This window comes from Molossus molossus, unplaced genomic scaffold (genome assembly GCF_014108415.1).
Source record: "Molossus molossus isolate mMolMol1 unplaced genomic scaffold, mMolMol1.p scaffold_m16_p_4, whole genome shotgun sequence".
In the NCBI taxonomy this organism is placed as follows: Eukaryota; Metazoa; Chordata; class Mammalia; order Chiroptera; family Molossidae; genus Molossus; species Molossus molossus.
Window position 1 is genome coordinate 92,598,479 of NW_023425377.1, and position 13,505 is coordinate 92,611,983.

The 13,505-nt window shown below is 32.5% G+C and overlaps 1 protein-coding gene across 1 annotated transcript in view; it reads left to right on the forward strand.

Annotated features, from left to right (window-relative positions):
- LOC118643957 (probable ATP-dependent RNA helicase DDX60) overlaps window positions 1-13,505 on the forward strand; it is a 114,573-nt gene that overhangs the window by 16,611 nt on the left and 84,457 nt on the right. The window contains exons 2-6 of the mRNA XM_036282270.1: window positions 2,714-2,993; window positions 7,601-7,670; window positions 10,087-10,276; window positions 10,592-10,933; window positions 12,172-12,294. Of these exons, the coding sequence (XP_036138163.1) occupies window positions 2,717-2,993; window positions 7,601-7,670; window positions 10,087-10,276; window positions 10,592-10,933; window positions 12,172-12,294 (1,002 nt within the window). The 5' untranslated portion in view covers window positions 2,714-2,716. The remainder of the gene's footprint in view (window positions 1-2,713; window positions 2,994-7,600; window positions 7,671-10,086; window positions 10,277-10,591; window positions 10,934-12,171; window positions 12,295-13,505) is intronic.

The following is a 13,505-nucleotide window of genomic DNA, read 5'->3' on the forward strand; positions in this document are numbered from 1 at the left end:
TCAGATAGAGTAGGAGAGAGAGAGAGAGAGAGAGAGAGACATCTATGTGAAAGAGACACATCGAGTGGCTGCCACACGCACAACCAACCAGGGCCGGGGACAAACTGCAACCAAGGTACATGCCCTTAGCGGGAACCGAACCCGGGTCTCTCAGGACCGCAGGCTGATGCTCTAACCGCTGAGCCAAACCGGCCAGGGCTCCAGTGCCCATTTTCAAAGTTAGATTATTATTTGTTGATGTTGAGTTGTATGGATTCTTTATATATTTTTATATTGACCCCTTATTAGATACATCATTTGCAAATATCTTCTCCTATTTAGCAGATTGTCTTTTTGTTTTATTAATGGTTTTCTTTGCTGTGCAAAACCTTTTAAATTTTATATAGTTCCATTTGTTTATTTTTGCTTTTGCCTGAGAAGACATAACAAAAAATTTATTGCTAAAGCCAATATCAAAGAGTTTACAGACTATCTTTTTTTCAAAAGTCTATTATTTCAGGTCTTACATTTAAGTCTTTAGTCCATTTTGAGTTTATTTTTTGTGTATGGTATAAGAATGTGGTCTAATTTCAATTTTTGTGTGTATCTGTCCAGTTTTCCCAACACTGTCTTTTGCCCATTGTATATTTTTGCCTCCTTTTTTTATAGATTAATTGACTAAATTCATATATGAATGGGTTTACTTCTGGGCTCTTTATTCTGTTCCACTGATGTGTGTGTGTGTGTGTGTGTGTGTGTGTGTGTGTGTGTGTGTGCCTCTACCATACTGTTTTCATTACTAGAGCTTTGTAATATAACTTGAGCATGATACCTCCAAGTTTGTTATTCTTTTAAGAATTTCTCTGGATATTTGGGGTCTTTTGTGATTCCCTATGTATTTTACGATTTTTATGTTCTAGTTATGTGAAAAATGCCATAGGTATTTTGATAGGAATTGCACTGACTTTGTAGATTGCTTTGGGTAGAATGGACATTTTAACTATATTAATTCTTCCAATCCATGGAGCACAGTATATGCTTTCATTTATGTTTTCAATTTCTTTCATCAATGTCTTATATTTTTCAGATGTTTTACTTCCTTGCTTAAGTTTATTTCTTGTATTTTATTCTTTTTGATGCCATTGAATGGGATTATTTTCTTTTTCTTTATTTTTTGATAATTCATTATTTGTGTGTAGAAGCACAACAAATTTCTGAATATTAATTTTATGTCCTGCAACTTTACTTATTCATTTATTGATCCTAATAGTTTTATCATGCACTTTCTAGGTTTTTAAAAATATATCATTGGCAAATAGTGACAAGTTTACTTTTTCCTTTTCAATTGGGATACCTTCTGCCCCCCTGGTTTCATTGCTGTGGCTAGGATTTCTGATACCATGTTCGATAAGAGTGGTGATAGTGGACATCTTTGTCTTGTTCCTGATGTACAGAAAAGCTTTCAACTTTTCACAGTTAAGTGTGATGTTAGCTGTGGGTTTGTTATATATGGCCTTTATATGTTCAGCTATCTTCCTCATGTATCTGCTTTGTTGAGAGTTTTTTCTTATCAAAAATGGATATGGAGTTTTGACAGATGAGTATGTGATTCTTGAAGCTAGAGGCCTTAAGGATATTACCTAGAATAGTCTGATGTTTTGGTAAATACTCAATAAAAATGATCGAGTAGATTAATTAATTAATTAATTTTATTATTATAAGCACTCAGTAGGGTGACAGGTATTATAGCCAAGTTCCTCTCAGGTACTCTTTTTTTTTGGTTTGTTTTTAAAGATCTAAACAGATGAAGACCACGTTTTTTTTTTCCTTTATTGATTTTAGAAAGAGAGGAAGAGAGAGCAAGAGAGAAACATCAACGTGAAAGGGACACATTGAGTGTCTGCCACCCGCATGACCAACCAGGGCTGGGGACAAACTGCAACTGAGGTATGTGCCCTTAGCAGGAACTGAACCCGGGTCTCTCTGGACCACAGGCCAATGCTCTAACCGCTGAGCCAAACTGGCCAGGGCTCTTTTTACAAAAATAAAACGTTGACTTTTGTAATTCTGTATGTGTAGTTTCATTTTATATAATTTGATCATTATATCTGTGGTCCATGGCATTAAAATATCTTGGTGATGCTATTAATGCTACTATAAGTTGGAGTTAATTTACAGATAGTTATTCTATCTGCATGTAAGTGTGTGGTGAATATGAGTATCTAGAGTACCTATGATTTTACCTATTTGCTTTAGGTGTACAGTGACCCTTAGATTAGTTTGACTTCTGATGAGCCACACTTGACCCTTTCCTCCATAGGCTGGAGAAGGAACACTTTGATGTAACACGAAGTTATGCTATCTGCTGGCCAGCAAGAGAGTGTCCCACTTTTGGTATCTTTTTTTGGTGTCACCGCTTAAATATTTTACTATTTTAAAAAAAGAACAGATAAAGGAAGAGTACACATATTGATCCAGTGAGATAATGTATATTTCATAAATTCATTAATAAAAAAAAGATACAAGTCATTGGGTACACAGAAACCAGCCAATGTAAGCATTGATTGGATGCTAATTCATTGTATGGCTGCCTGTGTGCTCAACTATGAAATAAAAGAATACAATCAAAGTAATAGTTAAAATGCTGGAAACAGATTTTACCTCTGAGAGAAGTAAACTATATTGTGATATGTTATGTTAAATAAAGTGATAACTACGAGCTCTGTTTTTCTAGAGCATGGCTTCTGCACCGAGGATGCCAGATGAAAACTCAAGCCCTAGTAACAGCGAGAGTGAGAGTGACAGTGAGACGGAAAGCCACAGCCCTGATGGCAGTGAGACCCTGGCGAGCTTGTCCTCGTTTGAGCAGTCTGAAGAAGAAGAGCATCTCACCTTGGAAGACATGATAGAAGAGCCAGCTGCTGGGCAGTTACCATGTGAGTTTGAAATCGATGAAGAGAAACCTTCAGCAGTTGAAGCCACAGGTGAAAGCAGCCATGATTTAGAAAAATCAGGTGAGGCGACACCCATGGGTGAATTTTCCTCCCTCCCTTCTTTCTTCTTCCCCCACCCTCTCCTTCCCTGTGAACAATATCAGTGCCCTCAAATATTTTCTCTTTTATATTAAATTAGATTTTTGTATGTTTGGTTTTTTTTTAGTTGATCCAGAATGAAGAGTTTGCTTGGCTTGGGATCTATATTGTAAAAAATAAAAACATTAGGTTAGGACATTTTTTTTTAAATGAGCGCGTATAGGTGATTTTATTTAAGTTAAATATTGATGTGTTACACTCCACTATAGCACAGATCTTACAATTTTCTTCACTCCAATTAAATCAATAAATCCCTAACAATAGGGGCTGAGAATCAGCAATTATAATGAGATTCTCCTATGATTCTGATGATAGTACTATGAATTTAAAATCAGGTTCACATGACTCTGCTTAACTCACAGGTTGAAGAGTACTTGAATGTTAAGCCTGAGTTCCTAAATTAATTACAGGGTGTGACAAAAGTAGGTTTACAGTTATGAGCACATGAAACACAGAATTTATTCTTATATCATTATTTATTGTTTTATTTTATTTTTTTAACTTTTTTTTTGTTAATCCTCACCCAAGGATATTTTCCCATTGATTTTTAGAGAAAGTGTAAGGGAGCAAAGAAGGGGAGGGAGGGGGAGAGAGAGAGAGAGAGAGAGAGAGAATCATCAATTTGAGAGAGTTACATCAATTGGTTGCCTTTTGCACGCACCCCAACCGGGGCCTGGGGTCAAACCTGCAACCCAGGTATGTGCCTTTGACTGGTAATTGAACCCCAAACCCTTCCATGGATGGGCTGACGCTCTAATCTTTAAGCCACGGCAACCAGGGCTCATTGTTTTTTATTGCATTATTTTCCATATGAACTGTAAACCTACTTTTGCTCCACCCTCTATTAGCACATAAAATACAATTTTACTGAATGTAAAAAAAATCAATACCATGTTGAGTTTTAGTATACATTTCAATATAAAATGTTATAAAAAATACTGTATATTATCACTTCCAAGGAAAATATTTCAGTAGCTGCAGAAAAACATTTAATAAAGTTCAATAGTAACTCATGATTACTTTTTCACCTACCAAGAAAAAAGATGTACCTAAACTTAATAAAAACAACCTGCTAAAAATCTACATCAAACATTGAATAATGATAAAATTTTATCTGCTTTGCTACTGAAGGGAGGAATAAGAAAGAATTTTTCTTTTATTACTATTATTTAGTATCATATTGGACGTTCTAGTTAGTGTAAAGCAAAACCCAGAGAAGTAAATAAGATATGGGAGGATAGGGGAGAAAGAAAAAATAATTGTTATTATACTCTACCTTGAACAGTGAAGAAAGTCTACCTAAAATGTCCAAGAGAATCTACACACAACTGAGAAATGAGAGAAATCTCCTTTGGAATATAAGAGTGACATTTTAAAAGATATTGATCCTAATCACCATCAGTATGGAAATGTCCATTAGTATGGAATATAATACTGACTCTAAGCACCAAAAATGTCTAATTAGAATATACATTAAAAGAAAGAAAACCATCAAATTAGACATATAAACTAAAAATATATTCAGAAATAAATCTAACAAAACATATTAAGGAGATCCCTGGCCAGGTGGCTCAGATGTTTGGAATGTCTTCCCATACACCAAATGATGCAGGTTTGATTCCTGGTCAGGGCACATATCTGAATTTTGGGTTCAATTCCCAGTCAGTGCACATACCTAGGTTTCATGTTTGATCCCCAGTCGGAGTGCATAAAGGAGGCAACTGATTGATGTTTCTCACATCAATATTTCTTTCTCTCTAAAAAAAAAAATCAATAAACATATCCTCAGGTGAGGATTAAAAAACATATTAAGGAGAAAATAATTATGAAATATTATAAAATAAATTAACTGTACTGAGTAAATGTAGAAATATACTAGGTTCTTCCTTGTTATCATTTAATATTATAAATATATCTAATATGACCAAATTAATCTGTAAATTCAATACATGTTTGGTCTGAATCTCTTCTACAAAAAACAAAAAAAAGTAATGGAGTATCTTAAAGATCTTGAGATAAATTTCTTACACAAAATAAAACAAATGCTGCATTTCTTGAACAAGATAAAAGAAAATTTCAAGTAAAAGATTAAAAGTTTGAAAAATTTTACCATAATAAAATAAAAAAGCATTTATGTAATAAAAGACTCCAAACAAAGTTAAAGGAACAGACTAGAATGAGACAATAAATCCAGGTATAAATATAAGAATTATTGATCCAGGAAAGCTAAAGATTGAGCACAAATTAGTCGGAGAAGACAATGCAATAGAAAATAGGCAAAGGTTGTCAATAAGGAAATCAAAAAAGGGAGATCTGAATGTAAAAAAAAAGATATATATTCTACAAGATATTCATCTTTGGTAGTGATATAAATTAAATCTATGAGATACTATTTCACATTTTTCAGATTAGAAATATTTTAAAATTGGACAATATCAATATCTTGAATATGAACTGAATATCGCCTAGTGAAGTTGCTTACCTCTCTTATCCTCACATCTTAGAGAATCGTTTTTGCATATGCTCAGTGAAACATATTAACATTTTTATTAACCAATGTCATCCCAATAAATTCAATTTAAAAAGAAATGAAGGAAGGAAAAAATAATGCAAAAATACCACAATTTGTAAAACAATGGGAAGAAAACAAAACAACTTAAATGTCTATCAGTATGGAATTTGGCTTTAAAATGTGATATACTTGTATAGTACAGCATCATCAACTGCTAAAGTGAATGTACTATATCTATGTGTATTAACATGGATAGATCTCATAATCATAAATCATAAAGTTGAATGAAGAAAACAAGTTGTGGAATTATACCATTTAATTTAAGGAGACATAAAAAGATATATGCTAATACAAAACTATGGCAAAAAAATATCACAATGTTGGTTGCCTCTGTGGCAGCAGAATGGGAATACAACTTTACCTTGAATGTTTATTTCCCCTTAATAAATAAATGTGAATCCAATGAGCAAAATTTTAACATTTATCAATTCCAATGTTGGGACACATAGGCATTTATTATTATTCTTTAACCAGGAATTGAACTGGCGATCTCCTGGTGCATGGGTCAGCGCTCAACCACTGAGCCAACCTACTGGGCTAAATTCTCTACATGTTTAAATTCTTCATCTGGAGAATGTATAAATAACATTTACCCAAAGCAAATGTTGATAATTTATTTAAGCTCAAATTGAAATATCTCTTACCTACTTACAAACTAAAATAAAAATAAGTAAAAGAAACACAGTAAACCGACATAGTGTGTTTCTAAAATGATCAATGCAATTGAAATTAAAATTTAAAATATTCTTCCAAATGAGTATTTTCACGTGACTCCACCAGTGAGGCAGACTTTTAGTAAGCAAAACTTAAGACCTGGTAACAGAAAACTTTGCTGCCACCTTACACAAAATGTTAAAATCTTGAATCTGTAACTATTCACAGTATTAGCTTGTTGGGTTACTTCTCTCATTATAGATATGAAAATAGTAATGACAAAATGGGATTATGAAATTCTAGGGTCACTAAATGATGAAGACATTTGGAGTCTTCTATGTTAATTGTAAGAAATATAAAATATATGCAACTTTAACAAAAATGAATATATACACCCACGTGTAGCCTTACGGTTTGGATAATAAATTTTAAAGTAGTTTTTAGGAGCGAGGAGCTACATATATATAGTCTGTCTAGGCACCCCAAATATTTAAATACTTAACACCCCTCAATTAAGCCCAAATTCACTTTCTTTGGAAAAATAGCAGTTGAGAAGGCTCAATTAATTGATATCAGTCATAACTAGATGAGAGACTACTTATGCCGTAACAAAAATGCCAAAAAATCTATAGTGTGTTTTAATATTCCTGCTTACTTTTTTCCTGAGACCTCACATGCTAAATAGATGAATGTTTGTTTCCTTTCCAAATCCCAATTTCTTGATAGAAATGCATTTAACAAGGACATGGAATATTACAAAGAAATTTTCAGGAAAAATTTATTCCAAAGAATTAAATCGATTTTCCTTTTTTTCCTATATACAGACGAGTGGAAAAATACAGGATTTACCCTTTTATTGTTTATCTTTAGTGAAAGACCTTTTGAAGGTAGATCCTCTATCTCTATATCTATTTAAAGATATCTTTCTATATATTCATATGAATTAATTTTGAAAGTGGTAAATTTTCAGTTTTCTAGACATTTTTGTCTCTGTGGACTTGGTCTATTTATGTTTCTCATTAAAATTTATTTGCAACTGGGAATTTATTATTTTAGAATTTATGAAAAATCTAATTTTAAACTGTAAGATTGGCTTACTTTGCCCATAATTATTTTTACAGTAAGCAATGTAGGCATATTCTCATTTTTAACATATCTGTTTGTATTTTGACATGTTACTGAATATTTCAGCCATGTTTACATAGTCTTGTATAAAATATAAATATGCTCAGTTAGCAACAAAAGGAATTATCAGTTAAAATTATTTTAAAATTGAGTATTACATTTGTTACTTATTTTAAAGGATTAACTGAATGTAAAGGAATTCTGAGGATGCTCTCATTGAATATTTTGGAAACTCTGTCAAAATCTAAGTAAGTACAGCACAAATTCTTCAAAGTAATGCATCATGAGAAGTAATTCATTTCCTCTGTATGACATAATTTTTTTGTTGTTGTTAATCCTCACCTGTGCATATTTTTCCATTAATTTTTAGATAGAGTGGAAGGGAGGGAGGGAGAAAGAGAGAAACATCGATGTGAGAGAGACACATCGATTGGCTGCCTCCTACATGACCCCTTGGGTCCACAGGTTGATGCTCTAAAGCTGAGCCAAACCGGCCAGGGATGGATAGCATAATTTTTTACTTCTTTCTGCTATGAATCATTTTTGAGAAACTACCAATAGGACAAGAAATTAAAAGGGAAAGGGGGTGGAGAAAATTGAAGAGGGTAAAGGGGGGTAAATGGAGATGGAAGGCGACTTGACTTGTGGAGATGAACACACATTACAATATACAGAGGATGTATTATAGAATTGTATATCTGAAGCCTATATAATTTTATTAACCAATATCACCCCAATAAATTAAATACAAATTTTTATTGAAAATAAGTAAATATTTTCTTTCCTTGAAAGGGTTATGCTATATGGCTTTCAATCAGTAGCAAGGAATAATATATCGAAAACTTCGAAGAGCAGTGTAAGTGGAGGAAAGATTCATCTTTCTTTAAATATCGCGCAAGACTAAAGTGGCGATTTAATTGGCATTCTATTACATGCCATAATATTTTCAGGTCTCTTGATATTGTCTTTGGTGTGTTTTAACTAATGTCAAAACGTTATATAATAGCAAGGAGGACAAATATACCAAACCAATGCATCATTTCATTTCCTCAACAGTTATTTTTGTGTGCCTGTTAATATGCTGGGCACTAGGGATACAGTGATGAAGAAAGCAGAACTTCTTGTTGTAGGTGATTTAATGAGTCTATTGCTTATCTCCACAATCCAATTTTCTAAAGTAATTTTGAATAAATATACCATAATGTCAATTGTATACAATTACAAAGTAAAAACAAAACCCAAAGCATCATGTATAATGTGCATATTTTAAACACATGTTATGACCAAAGCATACTTTGGTTCTAATAGTTTTAAAAATATTTATCTCATGAATCCTCACAGCAACTACATGAAACATTATCTGTTTTTAATTCCCACTTAAATTGGGAAACTGTAGCACAGGATAGAGAAGCAAGTAATCCAAAGTCTCAGAGCTTGTAAGTGACAGATCCAGGATTCCAGTCAATCTGATCCACTACTTCACATGTTCAAAAAAGCAGAGTAAATTCTGAAAAAGGTACACAGCAGAATTAACATCTTTCAGCAGTGTTTTAAAATTTTTTAAGTAGCACGTAGTAACTTCCCACATCCTAGCCACAAAACGAAAGAAGCAAAAACAAGCAAGCAAACAAAAAATTTAAAATTAGAAGAAAATATGTAGTTCATGTTTTAGTTGTTGGAAAGTATTTAATTAAATTTCTGACATCTGTCAATGAAGGCATAACTCTATACAGTTGCTTTAGAAAACAATTGCTATTGCCTTATGATATACAACTTAGTAATTACATCTGTATAAATATACCCTAGAATTTCCCCTGTGTACTAGGAAACAGCCACCGTAATGATCATTGCAGCACAGTTTGTAACAGCAGTAAATGAAAGAAATAATACAAATGCTCATTGAAAAGAGAAAGATATAGATTGTGATTTAGACATAGAATTGATATTCTATATCAGTAAAGTTTTTTAAGTATGGCTTCGTATAATTGTATGCTAAAATTTTCATAGTAATTGATAATTAAGTTGAAAAAGTAAATTTCATAAAACATTGTCCTTGTAATAAAGATCCAAAACTAGGCCTACATATATTGTCATAAAAACTTTAAAAAAATGAAGCAAGAGAATGATGAAAACTAAATTCAAGGCAGTGGTTGCCTCTGAGGGAAGAGGTAGGGAGATACGTTTTGAAAACACCTCTTAGAGTAGATATAAGTCATAGAATATCTTTTATTTCTTGGAATGGGTGAAGAGGTCACAGCTCTTCATTGTATGTGAATTTAAAATGCAAAATAAGATAGTTCCATACATATAATTGACCAAGGATTATGATTGCTTAAATGTTCCACACTAGAAGTACAAAAACAGTAAATCTCTCAATTTAAAATAGAGATACATTTTTTTTTGCATAAATTTTTGCTTACAACAATGAATTTCAGTTTCACAACAGAAATCAGTCATATTTTAACTAAGGGTTTATTTACTATTACAGAATAATGGAAATTCCATGAAAAATTGTTACTTGATCATAATATAAAAGTGTGGTTAGTTTTTCTTTAAGTTTCTTAAACTAGAGGAAAGCTTGTGTAACCATTGGACTGTGGAATTTTATCTGAAGCTACTGTTATATTATAATCTTTGCATGATGTGTTTTATGTTTTTATTCAGAATGGTGAGCTTACTGAAAGACTTTGTTGAGTCTGAATTTTTTTTGATTGATGGAGATTCATTGCTCATCACTTGTGTTTTTAATGTGAACTTCAGAATAGGACAGACTCTTCACTTCTTCTACATTGTAGAACAATTTCTGCATGATTTCATTCAAAAGGAAGCCAAATTTGAAATAGTTTTTTTTAAGGTAACAAACATTTAATTCTCTGTTCTAATTTTGTAGAATCTAAGAAAACATATTTACTTTGAAATGTGATCAGTCATTACTTACCCTTTTAGATAGTTTGCTTCTTCAGATTATAATTAAAGTCTCCACTAATAATAATATTAAGTAGCATTAATAGTAAAACAGCTAATGGGTCTTTATTTATCTGACATTTCTACAGGATTTAGAAAAATTAAGTTAATAACCTTGAACTTTTAACTCTTTGTATTATATTAATACAACAATTTATATATGATGCTAATATTTAAAATTAACATTAGTTTTCCTTTTCTACAGGATGCAGAAAATCTGTATTATGATTACCCTGAAATTCTGACCCTTCGTACCCTATTGATTCATCATTTAGAATCCAATACTGATGTCACTATTCATACAGAGTTTTCCAACTGTCTGACACCAGAATGGGAGATCTTTCTTAAGGACTGTTATCCATATTTCCTAATTGTCTCAGAAAAAGGAATAACATCTTGTCAAACAGACTTTTTAAACATTTTTATCATTCATGCTCTTCAGAAGAAAATCAATATTGTACAGTCTTCTGGAATAGAGTCAGATGTCCTTAGAATTTATGGATACTTTGCCTCAAGTCTCAATTTACACAAATTTTTTTTTGAAAAGGTAAGTTATTTTTAATTGCCCAGAAGAAATGAGCAACATAAGTGTAGAATAATTAACCAGAGAACCAATAGCATAAGTGCTTATTCAGTTATTCTGGGCATAAGAATGCTCTGAAGGAATATTCTATCTAACATGGGGAAAGAGGGAAGAATTTATTTTTATATGTCTTTAGAAGGAGACCTTATCTTAATTTCTTGCATATTAAGCCTTTGTATGGGCAATTTTGAGAGATGGGGAAGAAAAATATGGGTTTAGGTCATGTACAAGAGGCACTGGGGGGAACAGTTCAGAACCAAGGACATGTGAGGACCACAGTGGCAAATTCTCAGCCTGTGTCCTGCACATAAATTACATGTGTCTGTATATACACATATACACATATTCACAAATATATACACATTCATTTATATACTCCTACATATTATATATGCATACTTTTTGTATATATATTTTACACATACATATGTATATACATGTGTGTATATATAATCTAAGATGATTTTGTCGATATTCTCACTTTAAAAATTAAGATAGCCCTGGCACGTTTGGCTCAGCAGTAGAGGGTCGGCCCGCGGACCGGTGAGTCACATGTTCAGTTCTGGTTGCAGTTCGTCCCTGGCTCTGGTTGGATTATGCAGGAGGCAACCAATCGATGTGTCCCTCTCACGTTGATCTTTCTCTTTCTCTCGCTTTCTCTCCCTCTCTCTCCTTCCCACTCTGTCTGAAGATAAATGGAAAAATATCCTCGTTGACGATTAAAAAAAATTAAGATAGCTGATAGAGAAAATATTTTAATATCTTATTTGTAAGAACTTTTTTTGCAACTATTTTGAATAGTTGTAGCCATTAAAAATAGATAAGTATGAATTGATAGTAAGGCTTGAGAATATCACTTAAACTTTTCTTTATTTTTTACTTTTGGGTAAATAGATAACATATCAGTGTGGGGCAATATAGAACAATTATATTACTACTAAGGCCAGTACTTTTTAAGTGGTTGGTTTTATTAGAAATAAAAGCATTTTAATTTCTCTTCTTATATTCTAGTAACTTCAGCAGTGAATAGTTCACATAAAAGGAGTGGAAATCTATTTAACTTGGATTAATGAACTTTTTGTTTTGTCCATAGTCAAATAATTATAAACATTATTTTCCACCTTGTATTTAATTTAACTAGAGGCTTGCAATAGTATTTTTATTTGCACCAGAAGACTTACTTATGTGTTTTATTTTTTTAGCATGAGCTACAACTGCAACACGCCTTACATGCCTGCATTAAAGACTCTTACCAAAGGTCACAGGAAAGAGAAATATTTCTGTATGGTCATTTGAAACTAAACTTGGGAGAAATGCAGAAAGAGGTAACACATTTATCAGGAAACTAAAGTCCAGCATCTAGGAAATATACTTTTAATACTTATTGCATCTAGAAGACAGTTGTTTTTTCAACCAACATTTATGTTCTTGCTGATTATGTAGACTTTCTTCTTTAAGCAGCATAGCACTGAACAGAATGATTATTGCTAAGTTTATTGATTGCAAAACCCTAGGAATTTCCTACAAAAAACTTTGTATAAAACATACAGTAAAATTGGAGGAAGAAAACTACTGTGGTAATTTCTGTATCTCAAACTTTTATTCTTAATATATGTGTGCTATGGAAATGTATACCTAAAACATAGGACTTTTTTTTAGTATTCTGGAAAGGAAAGCTATGTAGTTAGTAGATGGAAATTAAGCCACTGATGCTTTGGTGATCTCTCATGAGGAACCTAAGTCACTGGTTATTTTACCTTTTTGATTACTCCAAACTCTCTATCTGATATTTCCCTTTCATAGGTTATTCTTTATGAAAATCTAGGTATGCTGTGATGATGTGGTCAAGTTCATATGACTACGGAATAGTGCTTATGAGCAACATATTTAGTTTCTCTCATAGACAACAGCCTATTAGACAACTCTTTTTAATAGGCATAACAAAGTTAACATGGCTAATTTTAACACCTTGAGTCAAAACCCATTCCACTGGAGTCTTCTCATATCCGTCAATGTTATATCTATGCTTATAGTTGTTCAGGACAAAAACCTGGGAGGTATTGTTGACTTTACACTTTCCCTCGTACTTGAACTCCATCCAACAGTAAATCCTGTCACTGTGCATCCTTACCCAGTCAACTTCTCACCATCTCTATCCCTATGACATTAGAGACTCTATCATCTCTTGTATGGAAAATGCAGTAGACTAAAATACATCAACCTACTTGTATTTCTGCTTCTGTTCTTGATCTCTCATGATTTTCTTTCTACACAATAATCAGAGTGGTCTTTTAAAAATGTAATTCTGATAGCATGGTACTACTCTGCTCAAAAGTCTATGTTATGAATCTTAAAATAAAATTCCTGTACACCCTACATAAGATGTAGACACTAGACAAATGTTTTCTAATGAATGAATAAGGTTAACTGAGACTTGTCTAGTTGACATCTTTAAGTTTTGGAAGAAGTCAAGTTTCTTGGCTCAGACTTTGATACCCTGCCATAGACAGAGAAAACTGTCTTAAGTCTGCATTGC